The sequence below is a fragment of the Phalaenopsis equestris genome, unplaced genomic scaffold (assembly GCF_001263595.1).
Source record: "Phalaenopsis equestris unplaced genomic scaffold, ASM126359v1 Scaffold000002, whole genome shotgun sequence".
Taxonomy (NCBI): domain Eukaryota; kingdom Viridiplantae; phylum Streptophyta; class Magnoliopsida; order Asparagales; family Orchidaceae; genus Phalaenopsis; species Phalaenopsis equestris.
The window spans coordinates 53,566,715-53,588,090 of record NW_018164444.1 but is presented as its reverse complement, the minus strand read 5'-3'; the positions used below and the strand labels follow the sequence as shown (position 1 = coordinate 53,588,090).

Below are 21,376 nucleotides of genomic sequence, written 5' to 3'. Positions count from 1 at the left end.
CACGATACAGTCGTAAGTGAAGCTAGCTAGGAACGCAACGAAGGGATCGCGGCTTACAGAGACCCGAAACTCCCATTTTTTCCCTCCTTCTGCTCCTCTCCTGCTCCAAACCATTGAGGAAGGTAACTTCACTTCTTCTTTCTTTTTTCGCGCGAAGTGTCCTTCCCGGATTCACTAAATCTACCGATTCACTGGATTTAGTAAATCGGGGATTTAAGGCCGAAATCCAGATTTATCATATCCGAGGCTTTATTTTGTCCAAAATGGCTGTGTGGCAAGATTTAGGTTAAATCCTGCTCAATCCTGCTCTAAATCCGTTACCAGACAGGCCCTTAGAGCTCCGCATCGGCTTCATGGCGGAAGCAATCAAGGCCGAGCAGCACTCCGCCGCGGACGACGCTCCGGACATAGGATCCATATCCCTCGCTGCATCTTCCTCAACCACTCAGACCGAACCCTTGTCGTAAGTCGCTTGTCTGTCTAACCCTCGTATAGCGCATTAGATCCTTCCCTTTTTTAGGGATTCAGTGTAGTATGTTGTAATCCATGGCTCTAATTCACTCGTTCTTCGGTTTTATCTCGCGCCGCTGGGTGTTTTTAAGGTTATCTCTGGAAGAGAGGTTCGCTTTGGTGAGGAGCGTTGGGGAGGAGTGCATTCAGGAGGATGAGCTCCGGAATTTGTTGGCGAAGAAGCTGAATCCTATCTGTTATGATGGGTTTGAGCCCTCTGGGAGAATGCATATTGCGCAGGTACAAAGTTTCTCTTATGCATTGTTCTTTGGGTCTCTTTAAAATTGATTACTTGAAAAATGAAGTAATTGATTAGACCACTCTGTGTGTGTGGATCAGAGTCTAAGTGCAACATGCAAACATGATAATCCTAATTTTTGGAACATCTATGAACTGAATTATCCTAGTTTTGTGGGTTAGATCTCGAGTCAGTTGTATACATACCACCCAATTCTTATGTTTTTACGTATCGGACACCTAAAATTTACTTTTTTACATTATACCACCCAAATCTTCTTTACGAAATGAAAAATACTGCGATTTTAACTTTTAAAATGTGAAACATACCTTTTCATGCATAACAGATAAGGTGGCATATATATAAAAATTGAAGTTTTGGTGTTAGATATGTAAACACATAAGAATTTGTTGGCATGTATGTGAATCTTCTATAGATCTTGTGTCCTGATTTCTTATACCTTTGACAATCGATTTTTTTTTTCAACTGTTAATTAGCTAATCATATCGGTATGGTATACAGAATTAAGAGCTCCTAGTTCTGAGTAATGGTTGCCTTCAGGGGTGTGCATTATTTGATCAAAAACAAAAAAAAAAATTGAACCAAAACAAGCTCATTTGGTTGATTCGATTCAATTGTAAAATAGCAATTCGGTTTTTTGTTTCAAAACTTTTAGCATTCAGTTGGATCTTAGTTGCAAAAAAAATTTTAATTTTGAAATAGAACTTTAAGTATTAATTATTTTAGGCTAAATGCTAAATTCCGTTTTACTCTGAACCGAATTGATTAAATTTAATTATATTTCATTTCAGATTAGATTGTTTTAGCAAAAAAAATTGGTCTGTTTGGTTTTTGGGATTTCGGATTTTTCTTTCATTCGGTTTTGACTAATTTGTGAATCGATCCATCCAAATTAACTAATTACACACCCTAGTTGCTTTGGTCTGGCTGCAAACTAACGATTAAGTTTGCTTCTATGCACTAATTCTATTTTAGAAAAATCTATAATCCCTTCCTGGCACGGGAATATGAAGCTCACAGCTGTGGATAAGCTGCCAATCAGTTGGGAACAATCTAATATAAACTTATTTTTCATGAATAGGGTGTTATGAAGACAATAAATGTGAACAAGTTGACATCAGCTGGCTGCACTGTAAAGATATGGATAGCAGATTTGTTTGCTCAATTGAACAATAAAATGGGTGGTGATTTGAATAAAATACACAAGATTGGAGAGTATCTTATTCAGATATGGAAAGCTGCAGGAATGAAAACTGACAAAGTTGAGTTTTTATGGTCTTCCAATGAAATAAATAGTCGACCTGACGAATATTGGGCACTTGTAATGGATATAGCTCGAAGGAATACGCTAGCGAGGATAGTACGGTATAAGTCTATCCCTCTCACTTTATCTCATGTATTTAAAAGAAACGGGAATTTACTTACATGCCACAAAATTCTGATTTATTTACATATCTAACTCCTAATGGCTTGTTTGGGATCAATTTTGTTTTTTGTTATCTTTTTATCTCTTCTTTTATTTTTAAAACTATGTTTTTTTAGTCTGTTTTTTACATATTTTTATTTTTTGGTTCTAAAAATACTTTAACATATTTCTGAAAACACTCAAAACAACTTTTAGGTGTTTTGATTGTTTATAAAAACATTGACATCTTAATCAAAATTGCCAAAAAGGTTTTGTTTCAAATCAAAACATAAACAAAGAAAAATAAAACTAAAAATAAAAATAGAAAATAAAAAAGAAGAGTGATACCAAACAACCTCTAAACTATAACTTTTATATTTATACCATCTAAATCTTTCATTTTACTTAAAAAATATCACAATTTTAATTTTAAAAAAGTGAAATACACCTTTTGATGCGTAGTTAAGGTGGTATTTATGTAAAGATTGTTTTTTAGGTGTTAAATATGTAAATATATAGAAATTGAGTGGTATGTATGTAAATCTTCTTTAAAGAAATGACCTTAAGTCGTCATTTTCTTTATATTTCATAGTGAAGTACACTTAAAAATTTCATTGTATATTGTAATTCAGGTGTTGTCAAATCATGGGCCGAAGCGAACAAGATGAGCTAACAGCTGCCCAAATATTTTATCCATGCATGCAATGTGCTGACATTTTCTTCTTAAAGGTGATTCCTTACTTCTTGCCTTTCTGCTTATTTAGTAATCTCACTTATATGTCTTGAAATCTTATATTTCCATTATTTTATAGGGGAATTTGCATACATAACATCAAATTCCTATGTATTTATATATGCAAAACCTAAACTTGGCTTTTTTTTTTTTTACATTTGTGCCATCCAAATCTTTCAAATTACATAAAAATACCACCATTTTAACTTAAAAAAAGTGAAATACACCTTTTCTTGCATAGATAAGGTGGTATGCATGTAAAAGGTGTTTAGGTAAATACCAAGGAATTGATTGGTATGTATGTAAATCTTTCTATTTTATATTACTCGCAATGCAATGGATTTGTTTTATCATTTATTGTTTTTCCTTTTTTTGTAGGCTGACATTTGCCAACTAGGCATGGATCAGAGAAAAGTAAATGTGCTTGCAAGAGAATATTGTGATGACATTAAGAGAAAGAACAAGCCTATTATTTTGTCGCACCGTATCCTTGATGCAAAATAATAAATTTGTAATTTAATATGTATATTTTAATTGTGCTTTTGCTTCCCATTACTGAAATTGAAATTTAGACATGCTTCCTGGGCTGCAGCAGGGGCAGGAGAAAATGTCAAAGAGTGATCCCTCTTCTTCAATCTTTATGGAAGATGAAGAGGTATGATAGGATGAGTAGACATGGAATATTAATAATTTTATTGCAGTTTCATGCTGATTTGTTGAAGTTTTTTTGTTGATTTATTGCCCATGATTTGGAAAACTTTTTTTTTCATTATCTCATTGTGGACCTCTCCTTGTTTATGACAATCTAATTATAAGTTTGGGCACCTAAATGTGTATTTTGATATTAAAGACCAATGTTGTGAATGTGTATCATTGTCTTTTTGTTGGTTAGTTATCATTTTTTTTTCTAGAACAAGCAAGAAATTCTTATTGCAGTTGGATTACATCAGGGATTGAATATGAGCTGGATGGTTATTACTAGACATTTACAGGAGGATGTATCTTGGCGATGCTTTTCGCTGATAATATCCTTCTTGTGGATAAGACGAGAGAAAATTCAAGAAAAATTTAAATTATGGAGGTTAATTTTTGAGTCTAAAGGTTTTTCATTTGGATAGATCTAAAGCTGAATACATTGAATGTAATTTTAGTAGTAGTAGATCTAGTGGTAAGTTTGCAACAATGGGTGATTAAGTCTTTAAAAGGAGTGAATGCTTTAAATATATCGTGTCTATTGTTCAAAGTGATGGTGATATAGTTGGGAATGTTATTAGTAGAATTCAAGATGGATGGTTGAAGTGGAGAAATGCACTAGGCCTATTGTGTGATAGAAAAGCACAACTTAAAGAAAAGTTTTATAAGATGGTTGTGAGACGTGCAATTTTTTATGGCGCAAAATCTTGGCCTGTAGAAGAGAAGCATTAAATTAAGTTAAGTGCTGCTGAGATGAGAATGCTCGGATGGATAATTGGCTTTACACTTTAAAAAATGTGAAACAAATATATTTGTGAAAGGGTTGGAGTAGCTCTAGTGGCATACAAGATTCAAGATAGTCACCTTAGATTAAGAGAGTATATGCTTTAGATTTGGCTTATGCTAGGAAAGGTAGAGGTAGACCTAAAAAGATTAGGGCATGTTGTATAAAAATTGATATTAATTTATTATATTTAAAGGAAAATATGACACTCAATAGGGTAAAATGTAGAAGAAATAAGGTTGTGGTATAAAGTTTTTTTTGTTGTTGTTGTTGTGGAACAAAAAATAAATCTCTAATGTTTTGTTTTATGTTTAAGAAAAAGGTTCAAGAAAATTCTTGTGATACTTTGATGGGTATTTTCAGTTGATGTAAAAAAAAAAATTGCTACATCAAATATTCACAATTGGCTAAACATTTTAATTTAAAAGTTTTTAGAAAATAAAATTTCAATTGTGGTATTATTTTGTTCTATAGTACATATATGTATGTGTACCATCAATCACTAATGCTATATATTATCTGTAAATTTCAATTTTTTTACGTTATAATTTTCTATAAAATGTTAGAAATTAGCACGACTTTAGTAATTCAATGATATAATTTTTTTGTTATTTTAAATCATTATTGTCAATTATATCTAATAATTCCTTAATTGTGGGCTTTGAGAATTCAATCTCAACTCGGTTGAGGATTTAGGATAATTTCTTAGGAGGCAATAGTAGATAAAATACTATCAATAGATTTTATAATCTTTTGAAAACTTTAAATTCAGATTTTAAGGCATTCTAATGTGCAAAGTTTATGGCTTTCTAAGGGCACATGGTCTGATGATTAATACCCCTTTGTATTACATGGGAGAATTATCTATTAAGAAAAAATGGTCAAAGCTTTCATGCCATTCAAGCAAGGGGTTTAGCAAGAAGACCCGGCACATCTCACCATACTTTTTTGTGGGGTGATGCACATTGACTTTTCAGCTAGAGAGCAAAGGAGGAGCTGAAGAGTTTTTTCTATGTAGGGAATGCTCTTTACAATTTTGATTAATGAAAGCATCTCTAGACATTACTTTCTCGTTGTTGAAGATTTCCCTCTCAATTCTTTTCTTAAATTTTTATTCAATTCTAAAAAAGCCACAACAACGGGGGGAAGTTGTTCAACAAATAACAAACTAGATAGTTTTTCTATTTGCCATCATTCTTTTGGACATCAAGATGGGCACTCCACTAAACAAACTGCTAGACTAAATAAAATCTATTTTAAAGCAAATTTGCAATGCTTTTTTTTTATCTCTTCATTTCCCAGGTTTAAGTTTTGCAAATTAAAAAATTAGGGAGCAATGCATCTAAAATGTATATGCTATACTTATGGGACGTTTTGGTGGCAACCTTTGTACCTCTTGGAAGAGCGATGCATATTGCACAAACAGTTATTGCTTATTTATAAATTTCCAGCTATTGCTTATTATAGAATGTGCAAGAGTTCTTTTTTTTGTAGTATCTATAAATGTACTTTCCTTTCTTGTCATCATCACATATATTGCTGATACTCTATAATCCTTCGGTAAATATTTCTTCCCATCCTTAGTCATCTAGCACCAGCAAGGGTGATTAAACATTACATATCAAGTAGGTACAAATTATCAAATATATCTTGATAGATACTAAGTATAATTACCTTGTATAACATCTAATTGGTATTGCCATTAGTGATTTCGAACTTCAATCTTTAGCTTGATTTTCCGATTTCATCCAAAGCGGAAGATATTGTTGGATCTTGATTTGTCCATAGGTTATGTTATAGTCTTATTAGCCCAGAGAAAGTTGAGAGAGTTATGAGAGGTATTGGTAGAGAGGAAAAAATAATTCCACTAAGTAGGCTAAAAAAATTATAGAAAGTAGATATGAGATCTAGAGTATAGGAACTAAAAAATGTTGAAATCCCTGGCTCTCTTGGCAGTCCCCAATTTATAGAAAAAGACCTAGGGTCTCGTGCATTACAGGATGAGATGTATATGTAATAAATATGGGAAAAAAATGCATTAGGCCTGTGGCGTAAATACAGTTTCGAAATTGAGTTTGGACCAGTATTTGGTTGTAAATGTGAAGAAGTCGCTTGCTTCCCCTGAAAATTTTGGTCGGGTGTCTTCTTTAAATATGGTTAGCCATCCTCATCGATCTCTCATCCATTCAAAATTACAATTTGATAAATCCAATCAGCTTAGATGATTTTTTCTCCTCAATATGTAATGAAAAGATTATTTCGCTACTGAAATTGCCAAACAACATCCTCTTATCTTTCTTACAACCATTAAAAACAAAGGCACTCAAACTCTTCATCGCACCATAGGACGCAACCATCCCAGAAACAGCAAATCAACAACCTATCAATCAAAAACTCGTGGTCCCTCAGCTGCTAACTTTCGGCATAATCAAACCTTTAATGCAAACCCACATCTCACTCAAACTCATCACACAATGCATTAATCACTTCCACTCCACAGCAAGAATGGATCTTGTACTCCGTTGCCTCCTTCTATCTCACACCACATATTGAAAATTTGCAATAACCCTATATCTACTCTAGTGAAAAGCACATTTCAGTTGGGAATGGTCACTAAGTTCAGATCAGTCACACCGACAATGGTATCCTACCTACACCCCAACACAAACCAATCGTATCTACTTCGTAGACCCAATCTATCTCACAGTTCACCAGTTAGCAAAAGACAATCACTGCCTCATCCCTTTTGATACTTACGTGCAGGATCAAAGGACCAAGCAGACTGTCCTTTAAGTTCCCATTGACAGAAGGCTTCTATATCATTCCACCCGAACCAACAATCACGCCGCTGAGCTCAACCACCCACCCCCACATTTGGCACCAATGGCTTGGCCATCTGCAACGAAGGATTTCTGTGACTATCTCCAATGCAAATCTAGCTCGCCACATTCCTTTCAGTTCTTCATTTTGCAATGTGTGTCATCTTAACAAAAGTCACAAATTACCATTTGTACCTAGTACAACTGCACATAAGTTGTTTGAAGGTGTATTCCAGTTTTTAAAGTCAAAATATATTTAATGTGATTTGAAAGATTTGGGCGGTAAAAATATAAGAAGTAAAGTTTAGGTGTTAGATGTGTAAATACATATGAATTGGGTGGTATGTTTGTTAATACCCCTTTTTGGTTTGGTTGAAGTCACATTATATATGGTCGTCTTTTATTTCTTTTAAGCAGTACACAGGTCCCAAAACTGGTAATGAAATGCTTCATATATCTGAAGGGGATGAAGGAATTTATTTATTTATTTTTGAAATATTGCATATATACCACTCAATTCTAATGTATTTACATAATTAACACCTAACTTCATTTTTGTCATACGTGCCATATTACCTATGAATGAAAAGTTGGGTGGTATGTATGTAAATACTACCCATTTTATTTTTTGGTTTGTGTGACGGTTCGAAAGCTGGACCTCACTTTTGAGAGGAAAGATAATATGACTCAACCTAATGCTATTACTAGATTAGACCTACTTGACATGGGAAAAACTCAGCAACAACAAGGGTTTTGATTCTACTTTGCAGATACTTTCTTTCATGGAATGAATCTGCTAACAGTATTCATCTGGGCGTAAATTTACCGATAATTACGTACACAGCACTCGAAATGTTTCAATTTACAAAATTAGCACCTATATGATTTTTTAAACTATCAAACCGACGCATTTAGACATGCCATGATCAAACCATTGAGAATTTGATAAAAGTGAGAAATATGGGTTGGGGTCTTAGCGTGAATTTCGATTGAGTGAGAATTTGAAAAGTGGCGGAAAGAGGGTGTTAGATTTGTCAATAACAATGTTTCTGAGTGCCTTGCATGTAATTGCTCCTAATTTTAGTTATGAGCACACCACTATTGCAATGTCATGTTTAACAGAGTTCATTTTTAAGAAGAAATAATCTCTTTCCAGTTAAGATCAGCCGCCATTAGAACATTGTAAGAATCTGTCATTTCTTTGCGACTCTTGGACCCCAAATAGAACATATAGTAAGTGGGAGTATATTTACCCCATTGATGAGTTCATATAAAACCTTATGGGGCTTTTACATATATAGCACACAATTCTTATTTGTTTACATATCTCACACCTAAGCTTTCTTTTCTACACACATAGCACACAAATCTTCAATATCACATCAAAAATAGACTATTATCACATTTTAAAAGTCAAATACACATTTTCATGCATGGGTTTGAAGCACCGAATAGCTATGTATGTAAATATGGAAGTTTAGATATGAGATATGTAAATACATAAGAACTGTATGCTACGAATGTAAATTTCCAAAAATTAAATGAAAAGGAGTAATGCTCTGTGATTTGGAATGGATCCGTGTCTTCAATAGTAGTGCAGAGGAAACATTATATAGATGAAGGAAATGCATAAAGCACATGCATTGATTTAAGTCCATTGTCTGTATACGCAAAAGCAAAAAAATTAGCCTTAACAATTATGAGTTCTAAAGGATGTTCATTTAATTTAATAAATATTAAAAAAGCAAAGATTGATCTAAAGATTTTGATGTGAAACATTCATTATGAGGCATAGGGTCTGTTTGGGGTAGCTGCTGAAAAATAATTTGATGTTCAAAAAGTTGCGGTGGCTAGTAAAATTTTTTTTTTTTTGAAAATGTCAGACCGCATCTAGAAAGCTGTCACTGCAGCGCACCTAGCCAGGATTGTTGGGAAAATGTAGATTTCAGTAACGGCTTTTTGAAAAAGCTGTCAAAGCGCAGTTTATCAAACAAACAAAACTGTTGTGCGGTGCCTCACCACACCGCGGCCCCAAATGTACTCCTAGTCAAAAACTCCTCTTTTTCATGAAAGCAATTATACTATTTTCGTGTTTGTTTCGTGCTCTTGTTTTCAGAGTTCCCCTAATGAATTGTTTTCCTTTATCTCACTTCTCATTTATTCACATTTTTGCATAAATTTTACCTGAATCTCTATTTATATTTTCATGTAGGCCGAAGTTAATGTGAAGATAAAGAAAGCATACTGTCCACCCAAAATTGTGGAGGGCAATCCTTGCTTAGAATACATCAAGTATATCATCTTCCCATGGTTTCATAAATTCGAGGTTATTCGTCAAGAAGAAAATGGTGGAAACAAGTTAAGTCTGGATTCTTTATAATGGTTTTATTTTCCTTTGCTTTTGCTGATAATAATTTATTACCTTCATTGGAAAAAAAGAAACCAAAAAATCAGAAGATTTGCATACAGACCACTCAATTCTTATGTATTTACATATCTAACACCCTAAACTTCCAATTTTTACATAAATGCTTCCTTACCCTTGCATAAAAAGGTGTATTGGTAGTATTTTTTATGTAATATGAAAGATTGGGTCGTGTAAAGATGATAGATGTGTAAATACATAGGAATTGGGTGGGCGTGTATGTAAATGCGCTTCTATAAGCATGCAGCTTTTTATGTTTATCCATCTTAAATTTTGACTGAAACTTAAACCAAGCTCAGATAATTTGATATGAAATAAATGTTGAGCTGACTACATGGTAGCAATATATGTCTATTTATTCATAAAATGACTATTTATTGCTTATTGAATAGGAGAATATTTAGGCAGCCATCCTAAGCATGCTTTGAAAAATGAATCAAATGTTTGAATTTAAAAAAAAAAAATGTGCCTCTGATCTCAACCTTTTCATAACAAATAAGGAAGATTTACATGCATACCACTCAATTCTTATCTATTTACATATCTAAAATCAAAACTTCAATTTTTAAATGTATGCCAACTTCCCTATGCATGAAAAGCTGTATTTTGTTGTTTAAAAGTTAAAATAGTGATTTTTTTATTTTTATTTTTTCATGTGATATGAAAGATTTGGATGATATAAATGTAAAAATTAAAGTTTAGATGTTAATATGTAAATACAAAAGATTTCGATGGTAAGTATGTAAATGCCACAAAAGATAAATGACCTTGACAAACATTATCTCACCACTCCTTTTTTGGTGCTATATGTCGACGGCCAGCTGGGCCGACGGCTTGCAGATAGTATTTTATATCTTAATGAATGGTGTAATTCAAATCCAGTCCAAATGAATAACGGTGTAAAGTTTCAAATTCATTCAAACTTTACATTGCATTCGTCGTACCAAACACATGATTGCAACACACCACATATTCATTCGACCAAACGGCCCCTTAATCATTTCTATATCCCTCTTAAATTTTATTCTATAATCCTTTTTTTTTCATTCAGGACATACGCCTGCATGGAAGAGCTAATTCCAGATTATGAAAGTGGATCGTTGCATCCAGCTGATGTAAAACCTGCAATATCCAAAGCTCTAAATGCGATTTTGCAGGTACTTTTGTCATCTCATTTATTTTCTTTTATCATTGGGCTTATGATTTGATTCCTTAAGTTGAAAGTCTTTAGTTACATACATTCCACAATTCTGATGAATTTGCATGTCTCAACACTAAAAGAGATTTTGCAGGTACGTTTGTCATCTCATTTATTTTCTTTTATCATTGTGCTCATAATTTGATTCCTTAAGTCTGCAATTCTGATGAATTTGCATGTCTCAACACTAAAAGCTTGATATTTACATTTATAACCTCTTGTTGCCATAAATTTGTGCATGAAGGATGATGATGGGTGTCATTTTTTATATAATATTTATGCTTTTGAGTTATATGCATGTGAATATGAATTTTTAGAAGGTAGATATGTAAATACATTAGAATTGTGTGGTATGCACATAAACGCCCCCTTTATCCTTTTGATTAAACCTTGCTTTTGGTATAAAAATTTTGGGTCATTTACTTACATGCTAGCCAATTCCTATGTATTTACATATCTAACACCTAAAATTTTTTTAGTTTTTACTTTTATACCACCCAAATCTTTGACATCACATTAAAAATATCACTATTTTAACTTTTAAAAATATGAATGCACCCTTTTATGCACAAATATGGTGGCATAATTTAAAATTTGAAGTTTAGGTGTTACACATGTAAATACATAGGAATTGTGGCATATATATATATATATATATATATATTTAAATCTCCATATATAAATTATTTAAATCTCCATATAGAAATAAGTGAATTTCTTATCATTTACATTTTGGTTTATTTTCATTTTTATTTTTGCTGCGAGATTAATAAAGTTTGCTCTGTTAGAAGGGATATTGGATGGTGAAATTCGATCTAACTTGTTATAATTTGGTTATTCTGGGTTCCAATTTTATATTATTATGTTTAGGGGAGTAAACGAGCCGAACACGCGCGAGCTCAGACTCAGCTCATTAAAAAATATCACTGTTTGTGATTGACTCGTATATATTTCGAACATAAAAAGTGTGTTCGTGTTATGCTCATTTGCTTAGCGAGTCGAACACGAGCTGTTCACAAGCAGAGAGTCGTTTTGATAACTCTAGTCACGCGAGGGTTGGGGCATGATATAAATGGAATTATTTATATTAAAACATCATTTAAATATATTTTAACATATTTTCATTCAATTTTTTTAATTAATAATTTTAATAAATTTTAAATTTTTGTAGCCTTGTAGTTAATTAATTTTTTTTAAAAAAATAATACTTATATATAATTATGTATAATTGATGAGTAGTATTTCGAGCCAAAATGAGCCGATCACGAACGAATAAATCTTTGTTCGTGTTCCGCTTGATTATATATTGAGCGCAAAAATAGTGTTGGTGTTCGGCTCGTTAACTCAGCGAATAAATTGAATTCAAGCTTCTTAACGAGCCGAGCATGAGCTGTTCGCAAACAAGGAGCTGTTTTGACAGCCCTAATTATGCTTGTTTTTAAAAAAAAAAAATTATTTTCTTAATTTCTGCTGGAATTTCTGTTTTGACAGCCCTAATTATGCTTGTTTTTTTTAAAAAAAAATTATTTTCTTAATTTCTGCTGGAATTTTTATTTGCAGCCTGTGCGAGACCACTTCAAGAACAACAAGGAAGCGAGAGAGCTACTCAAAACAATTAAGGTATTAGATTTTGTCCTTCGTTTTAAAAAATAAGTAATGTATTTACATATCTAACACTAAACTTTCATATCTACACACAGATATTATATCTAACTTTTTAAAAATTAAATATACATTTTCATATATATATTTACATAAGAATTGATTAAATTTATTTCGGAATAAGTTTGATACATCATATATGAATGGGTCATTCACATACATACCATGAACTTCTTATGTATTTACAAATCTGACACCGAAACCTTCATATTTCCATATTTAACCCTCAAATCTTTAGCATCATATAAAAACCTGTGTATTATTTCTTAAAGGTGATGCATCTTTTCATGCAGCGTTTTGGTGACGCTAAAGTGTTATAAATATAAATATAAAAGTTTAGATGAAATTTATCCTCAAGTAAATTTAAAGATATTGGAAAAAAAATTACGTACGCAGCGTTGCGTACGTTAGGGAGGTTATTCAGAGGGTATTGGGGGGGTTATATCCACGTTATACCCCCTTGTAACTTTCTTGTAACCTACCTGTAACCTACAAATAAGTTTCGCGCTTCTGTTTTTATATATTTGTAGCTTACAGGTAGGTTACTGGAGATATAACGCGGATATAACCCTCCAATACCCGCTGTATTAAACCCTGATAACCTAGATTATGTGTGCAGCGCTGCGTACGTCTTACATACGCAATTTTTTCTCAAGATTTTGATATTCATCCTATAAAAAATGTCGGATAATTACGTGCAAATCACCTCAAACATTGATATTTACAAATTACACCAATGGTGATTTTCTTTTATACGATATTTGAGTGACAAGTTGAAAAATGGATGAAAGAGGATTGTTGATTTGTAAATAGCAAGTTTTGGGTGGTCTCTATGTAAATTTATCAAATAATTGAGTTTTTTTTTCATGAAAAATACTTTTAAAAAAGCAATTTTTCTACTCCTAAAATTCTTTTATTGTGTTTGCAGGCTTATCGAGTGACACGCTGATTTCGATCATCTCTAAACAAGTCATGTTTGATCATGTAATGAATTTTTAAATTATTGGCTCTGATTTATTGTGATTTTTCGAGCTAAAATCGAACCGTAAAATTTTGTCGAAATGTAGAAATTTATGTTGAAACATTTCTGCACGTATAATGTAATAAAACGACTTTTTTGTGGACTCTAAGCCCCGTTTGGGGCAGCTGATAAGTGCTGCATGTTATAAGTGCGGTTTGTTTGCGGCTGCATAACCGTTTGGTTTGCGTGTTTTTGGAAACACCGTCTGTCGCGTTTGGATTTTTTACACTAAATGCAGGCCGCGGATTGACCCTTGCGGTCGACTCGTGGGCCGCGTTTGAGGATAAGTTGCTTATCCTGTGCCCCAAAACAGACTCTTAAAATTCATTCTTTGATTATTGTGTATTTACATTAATATCATATAAAATTATCTTTTTTATTTTGTAAAGTATTTTTTTGCATGGATTTATGATACCGGTGCTATGTGTGTAAATATTGAAGTTTACTTGCTAGATGTGTAAATACATGAAATATGTGTTAATGTGTGAATTTCCCTTGTTCAAATTTGATAAAAATTAATTCATTGTTTAAAAATTGGGAAAGACATTTAGGTCTATCTGACCAGTTTCCATTAATGGATGAGCTTGCAAATAGAATATATTTTTCATATATTTATGTATGTAACACTTAAATTTTAATTTTTTTACATTTATAAGAGTATTTAAAATGCAAAAAATAAAGTTTAAGTATTGTATGTGTAAATATATAGGAAATTCTTCGGTATTTATGTAAAATGTTAATCATTGTTTTTAATATATATATATATATATATTGGAACGTCCTCAAGCGAAATGTGTAACTGTAATTATAACAGAAAGTGCGTGCTCGGATGACTGGGTTTAAATTTCTAGAAGAAGCGACCCAGAGGACGAGAACCCGTGAATCACAACCGTCGATATCATCTGACGAACAAATCGGGCGATATAGATTTGCGAAGTAATTTTGCTAAAACGTATGGGCTGTACTGTAATTTCATTCTTTGCGTACGGTATAACGGAATATAAATAGCAGCTTGCCGCATCTTCTTCCCGCTGGGAGCAAGTGATAAGAAGGAAGCAGAGGAAGAAGAAGGATACAAGCTAATTGAGCTAAGAACAAAGCAATGTTTTACTCTCATCAGCTCCTTGCGAGGAAGGCTCCTCTCGGCCAGATCTGGTGAGTGTTAGTCTCTGTTTCAGTGAAGTTTGTCTGGTTTGATTACCGGTTGATCGATTCATTAACAGATTCTGAGCTATATTTGAATGCAGGATGGCTGCGACCTTGAATAACAAGATTAAGCGAAGAAATTTAGAGAAGCTCAATATCCCATTGATTTGGTGCGATTTTTATTTCAGGATGTTTGCTAATATTGCATTCATTCCATTTTCTTTTTAACTTAATCGTTGTCTCTAATCTTCATTGCAGTGAAGAGATCCTTAACCCTTCAATTCCGATGGCTCTGAGGCTTTCGGGAATTCTAATGGGTAAGTTGCATTAGATGCTATTTGCTTCTTATAATCCGTATAATGGAATTTCCGTTTATTATTAGTTCTGCTGCTTAGTTTTCGCATCAGTTCTCATTTCGGTTTAATCGGGCTTCTTCTTAGGTGGTGTTGTGAATGTGTACAAACGAAAAGTTGACTTTCTCTATGGTACGATTCGCACTCGATCTGTGCTTTGCTCTCTCATTATTTTTATCTCTGCCAATTCAGTCTGCATTCTTAACAAAGTTACCCATCGTTTGGTTGTGCATTGGCTATGTTGCAGATGATGTGAATCGATTCTTGGTATTTTCTCTGATCTTCTCGATTTAACCGGTTTCAAATTAATCTTGTCTTCATCTTTTTTCGCATTGTTTGATTCTATAGATCCAATGATTTTTGATAATCTGTTGATTGTGAGATGATAATAATGTTTGTGCATAGGAGGAGCTCAATAGAGTCTTCAAGGCAAAGAATGCAGTCGACGCCGGCTGCAAAACTCAGGCCAAGCGCAGAGCACAGGCCAGGTATAATGTCGAATCTCTCTCTCTCTCCGACACTACTCTCACTAATGTCTAATGATAATTGAGACCTGCAACTGTTTGAAGGTCCGAGGCTGCAATTACAATCACGGACATAGATAATTTCGACGTGAATATGGAGCAGCACACCATCCACCCCCCATTTTTTGATGTCGCCAGATTCCGGAAAATGGTGATGTCCTTGGAAATTCTCAATTTCTAATCTATCATTTTAATGCGATTTTTTCCCCATTTTCAATGCTGTAATAATGCAAAAATTATGTTTATTAATTTAATCTATCATATACTTTGATTTAAAAATGATGACCAAATTGATTGGAACTTTTCCGTAATTTCTGTTAGCGAAATTCAAATAAATTTTACATATATTTATTTGATTATTAATAATTTGCAGAAGATTAGAACCTGAATTTGAGATTTATGAGCTTAAGTGAAACAAAATATTAAAAAATTAATAAGATAAATTACTATAGTATATTAAATGGATTTTTGAGTCATGGGGCTATTGATTAATCTTGCGGTCAGATAACCTTACACTAAAATTTAAAATTCCTGATTTTGAAATTCTTTCCATTTTGTCTTCATCCACCGAGGTTTCCTGCCCAAAGTATTTTAATTTTCATCATCGAAGTTTAGAGATTAGTAATACTCCTATTACATTTCTGCATAATTAAAAAAATTCAAGGAATTAATTTCATGTTATACATTCATTTTTATTAACATCTGCAGACATTGCAAGATTTGGATGATCAATATGTCAACATAGTTGTTGGCGACGATGACCACTCTGTTCAAAGGCAGCATCATCAAGGTATGCACAACTTATAGGGTATTTACATACATAACACCCAATTCATATGTATTTACATATCTAACATCTAAACTTTATTTTTTATATTTATATCATTCAAATCTTTCAAATCACATAAAAAATACCACCATTTTAACTATTAAGAAGTGAAATACATCTTTTCAGGCATATGCAACGTGCCATATACGTAAAAATTGAAGCTTAGGCTTTAGAAATGTAAATATATAGAAATTTAGCGGTATGTATGTAAATCTTCACAAATTATATGGCAAAAAATTGTATAGCGATTGTCAAAATAGAATTTTGAAATCTTTTAGTTGTGTCATTTTAATTTTAAATTCTTAAACTGACTTGTAAACTTGCAGCTAATCCAGCCGACATCACATTGCCTGATAGAATTGATTTGAGCACAATACACACCGTCCCCTCTGATCAGTTCGACAGGTAAGAATCATTTCAGCATCAATGGTGGTTTTTTTTTCCAATAAATTAAAATTTTTTTATCATTTTCGTATGAAGTAATCAATATTTTATAATTTTTTTTTCAAATGTTTTCTTGTTCTTAGATTTGATATTGTAGATGAAACCTTCACTGAGGCTGACTTCACGTCTCAAGTCTTGCCAGATTCTCAACCTCGAGTTCCTCCGTCCCCTCCACCGCAGGAACCACTCCATGGTCTGTATCGATTATTTATTTATGTGAGACAAGTACGCTTGTGAGTGGGCTCGGGTCCGATTTGGTAAGTGGCTCATGAGCTGAGCTCGATGAGCTAACAAGTCAAGCTCAAGTCAGCCCCGGTTCATCTTCTAATTTAAAAATTAATTAATATAAAAAATATATTAATATATAATAAAATTCTATATTTTATATTTCAATCATTAAAAATATTTTTTTTAAAAAAAATATTTTATATTTTATATTTTATATCAAATAATTTGTTATTATTATCTTGTAATTGCTCATATTAGTTGTTGTTTTATTATATCATTAGTTTGAATTAATATTCTCTTTTTTATATTAATCAAGTTGGTGTGAGCCAGTGCTGGCTCAAACTCTATGAATAAGGCTCGAGCTTGACCACAATTAAATAGTCAAGCTCAAGCTCAAGTCAAGGGCAGCTCGAGCTCGACAACTCGTTTACACCTCGATGTGCGCACGCACGCCCGAGTCATGTGTTTGTATATTCAAGATTGAGTTATGATTATGATTATGGTTATTCAGTTTTTTATAGCATCAAGGTGTTATGAAAATAAATATCAAATTTTAGGTTTTAGATATGTAAATCCATAAGAATTATTTGGTACGTATGTAAATTTTCTTTTTAAATTTCTTCCCAAATTTTGCAATTCTACCAGAGCAATTGAAACCATTGGAACCGATCGAAACACAAAAATATAAACAAGTTTTGGATCGGTTTCAAACTAAACCATTCGAAACCGATCTGAGACGATGAAAATCATGATCACACTAATTAAATTGACTAATAATATAAATTGATTATACAAATTATTGATATATTTTACCCCACAGATGATGGAATGGGGCACAAACAGATGGAAATAGAGAACCAAGCCAAAGAGGAGGTAGACCAAGAAGCCCAATTGGTGGGCTAAGACACAGTTTCTATTCAATTTTTTTTTCAATGAATTTCCATCTCATTAGAATTAATAATAAATTAAGGGCATTTACGTACCTATTTACATACCTATCATCCAATTCTTGCATATTTACATTAATACCACCATAGTTTTACTTTTTCCTTTTTAACCCCTCAAAATTTTCTCATCACATCAAAAATACCATCATTTAACTTTTACAAAGATAAGTACGCTTTCCATCCTTACATTACGTTGTATGCATGTAAATTTTAAAGTTGAGGTGTAGACTTGTAAATACATTGAAATTGATTGGTATGTATGTAAATCTTCCTTAATTATTATTCAACAGAGTAACAAGAAAGAGGCGGATGTGCATCACCCGACCAAAAGGAAGGCAAAAAGGAACTCAAGTAAGGTCATCATGGATGAGCAGACCATGATCCCAAGTGAAACATACCATTCGTGGCTCAATGATGCTTCCGACATCCGTTCGCTTGGAAGGAAAAAGACAAAGGTCATATTTTACCGCATGCATTTAATTTCTAATTGATGCATTTACATACATACCACCTGGTTCCTATGTATTTACATATCTAACAGCAAAACTATATTTTCTTACATTTGCACCACCCAACTCTTTATCTTTCATATCACAACAAAACTATCACCATTTTAGCTTTTAAAAATTAAAATACATCTTTTCAAAGAAAGATAAGGTGGCATATGTATAAAAAAAAATGAAGCTTAGTGTCACCTCCCAAAATAGCTCTTAGTGGGCAGCCCAGAACTTAAATACTGTTTTTCGGCCATACAGCTAGCCAATATGAGACTATTTGTCCGTGACATTAGGCTTTAGATATGTAAATACATAGGAATTAAATGTTATGTATGCAAAGCTTCCTAATCTCTATCAACTAGGTCAATTAATCCAGTTAAAATTCAAATATTACCGTTGTTTCTCTTTTAATATGGTAAGTTCGTTTTTATTCTAACAGCAAAATGGCAAATATTTGACCCAACATCAAAATTTTGTTCTGTTTTGAATCTAATACTAAGAATTCTACACTCAACTACCTTATTTCAAGAATGTTATAGTAATATTTAGAGAAATTTACATAAATACCACACAATTCTTATGTATTTAAATATCTAACTCCGAAAATTTGATATTTACACTATAACATTTTGGACCATTATTTCAGATTCAAATATGGGTATTTAAGCTTCTTACACTATAACTGACACAAGTATAATATATAAATTTTTTAACTTTTTTCTATTTTGAATCCATAAAGTTTTCAAAACATAGTAATAAGTACCAAACCATTTTCAAATCTAGCACATACATTTACAAATCTAACACATAAACTTTAATTTTTACATTTATGCCATCCAAAATTTCTTATCGCATAAAACATGTCATTATCTTAACTTTTAAAAAATGAAAGGGACCGTTTCATGTATGTGAAAAATGACATGTAAGTAAAAAAAATTAAAATTTAGGTGTCAGATATGCAAATACATAAGAATTGGGTGTTATGTAAGTAAACATTCCAAATAAAATATGATTGATGATAACCATTGTGCGGAATATAACAGTAAACATTGTATTACATAGAAAATTCACAAAAAACTATGTCATTTATGTTCACATATAATACTAAAACCCATTATTGTAGTCTCAATAGCGTCATTCAGTATGGAAAATTTGCTACTTGTTACATTTTTTTCCCATTTCTTACAGAATTACTTAATTGTCCTTATTGATTTTTTTTTTCTTTAATTAATTTTTACACAGCCGGCCACTCACCTATTGCGCTCAGCCAAGATAGACACTCTCATGGATCTGCCACCGCTGTGTCTTTTAGCTAGCTCAAACAACTTTCTTCATAACATTCATTACCCAGAGCCACTTATGGAACTGTGGAGAAAATGTACTATAGGAAAACCTAAAACGCCAGCAAGTAAGTATCATATTCCTTCGTGTTAACATTAAGCATTAATGTGAACCAACAAACTAACATATGCCTACTTCTCATTTCATTGTCAGTACATCAGAGGAACACACCCCGTTCATCCTCCGAGGAAGTGATACACCAAGATTTCGTTGAACTTGTGAGTTTTATTGCATGACGATTAGGAGTGTCAAATCGGGTTCCCAATTGTATTCGGTTCTGACTGAAATCGACTCGACCCGAATATAATCAACATATTAAATGGGTCAAAAAGTCTATCTGAACCAAACTGACCCCCATTCAACTCGAATGGCTCGAACTTTCAATCGGTGTAACATGTTTAAAACACACATAACAATTAATTAAGTCAATTTTGGATTAATTTCCAATCAAGTTCGGGTTGGTGGGATAATTTTGGCACCCCTAATAAACATATATACATTTTAATGGAATTAAAGTTCAATACTAAATGTATATTGACTTTATCTTTTTCATTATTTTATGAATGGATATATTTATGTCGGAAGTTCGAGCATGGTAGTTTTGATATCGACAAAATGCGGGCTGCTAAAGAAGATTTTGGTTTTGCTCCTGGCGGTTTCTCTGGAGGATTCACTTCCTCTGATAGTCGTGGTATGTTTCTATCATCATTTTTTAATTAAAATTATGTAGCTTGTATGTATTTACATACTTTACAAGGCTGATTATACTGTTTTTAAAACAGTTGATGATTCTCAGCCTATTCTCAGCTCTGGAGCTAGCCGTAATTCATTGACTTCCGGAAGGTTTGCAAGTATATTATAAGTGTAATTAACTAAATATAAAAAATTAGATGTTCGATATGTAAATACATAAAACTGTTGTGGCCTGTTTAAAATATTGTTTACCCATTAAAGGCATAAAATCAATAGACACAAATAAACGTACTCTAAGGTATTAAACATTAGTAGATATTAGTTAGTTTCTTATATTGCAACTCTGTTATGAGCATTGGAACAGGTCCAGACAAAATTATGCGCCCATCGGAAACCTGTATACAGTTGCCGAAGACTTTGATACAGGTGCCGAAGACCTGGTCTTCCCCAGCTTAGGTATGCGAATATTTGAACCTTTGTTATCTTTTACGTAATTTTAGAAAATATGTACATGCAACATTGAATTAAGTGTGGATTTATCGATATCCTTTAAATTTTAAAATATATATATATATATAAATAATAAATTTAAATATATATTTTTACATATAATTTAGATTAATAAGTTTGCCTAATAATTCCCTCCAGATACAGCCTGCTTTTAGAAGTGAAATTCACATTTTTTTATTTATGGGTAAGTAGGGCTGTCAAAACGGCTCGTTTTTCGCGAACAGCTCGTGTTCGGCTCGTTAAGAAGCTCGTGTACTGCTCGTTCGCTAAGTTAACGAGCCGAACACAAACCAATATTTGTTTGTTCGTGTTTGGCTCGTTTTGGCTCGAAATACTACTAATCAATTATATATAT

The 21,376-nt window shown here is 32.6% G+C and overlaps 2 protein-coding genes across 5 annotated transcripts in view; both read left to right on the top strand.

The window, feature by feature from the left end:
• On the top strand, positions 1-13,687 carry LOC110017871 (tyrosine--tRNA ligase 1, cytoplasmic). Of its 4 annotated transcripts, none has more exons than XM_020715023.1 (11): positions 1-122; positions 329-463; positions 603-750; positions 1,851-2,134; positions 2,807-2,903; positions 3,286-3,391; positions 3,480-3,562; positions 9,416-9,561; positions 10,680-10,785; positions 12,387-12,446; positions 13,417-13,686. In XM_020715023.1, exons 2-11 carry the CDS (start codon positions 354-356, stop codon positions 13,435-13,437), a joined length of 1,161 nt encoding a protein of 386 aa, XP_020570682.1. In that variant the 5' UTR covers positions 1-122; positions 329-353; the 3' UTR covers positions 13,438-13,686. The 4 variants fall into 4 exon arrangements, with proteins under 4 accessions (XP_020570682.1, XP_020570681.1, XP_020570680.1 ...); XM_020715022.1 differs by having other exon boundaries at positions 286-463; XM_020715021.1 differs by having other exon boundaries at positions 280-463.
• Positions 13,688-14,565: 878 nt separating this feature from the next.
• Positions 14,566-21,376, top strand: part of LOC110018971 (sister chromatid cohesion 1 protein 1-like) — a 13,974-nt gene continuing 7,163 nt past the window's right edge. Inside the window, exons 1-17 of the mRNA XM_020716469.1 lie at positions 14,566-14,664; positions 14,757-14,825; positions 14,914-14,972; positions 15,096-15,140; positions 15,256-15,275; positions 15,414-15,496; positions 15,578-15,683; positions 16,241-16,322; positions 16,688-16,766; positions 16,889-16,998; positions 17,854-17,906; positions 18,271-18,435; positions 19,720-19,885; positions 19,972-20,036; positions 20,404-20,509; positions 20,601-20,661; positions 20,876-20,967. Coding sequence (XP_020572128.1) covers positions 14,612-14,664; positions 14,757-14,825; positions 14,914-14,972; positions 15,096-15,140; positions 15,256-15,275; positions 15,414-15,496; positions 15,578-15,683; positions 16,241-16,322; positions 16,688-16,766; positions 16,889-16,998; positions 17,854-17,906; positions 18,271-18,435; positions 19,720-19,885; positions 19,972-20,036; positions 20,404-20,509; positions 20,601-20,661; positions 20,876-20,967 — 1,414 coding nt within the window. The 5' untranslated portion in view covers positions 14,566-14,611. The remainder of the gene's footprint in view (positions 14,665-14,756; positions 14,826-14,913; positions 14,973-15,095; positions 15,141-15,255; positions 15,276-15,413; positions 15,497-15,577; positions 15,684-16,240; positions 16,323-16,687; positions 16,767-16,888; positions 16,999-17,853; positions 17,907-18,270; positions 18,436-19,719; positions 19,886-19,971; positions 20,037-20,403; positions 20,510-20,600; positions 20,662-20,875; positions 20,968-21,376) is intronic.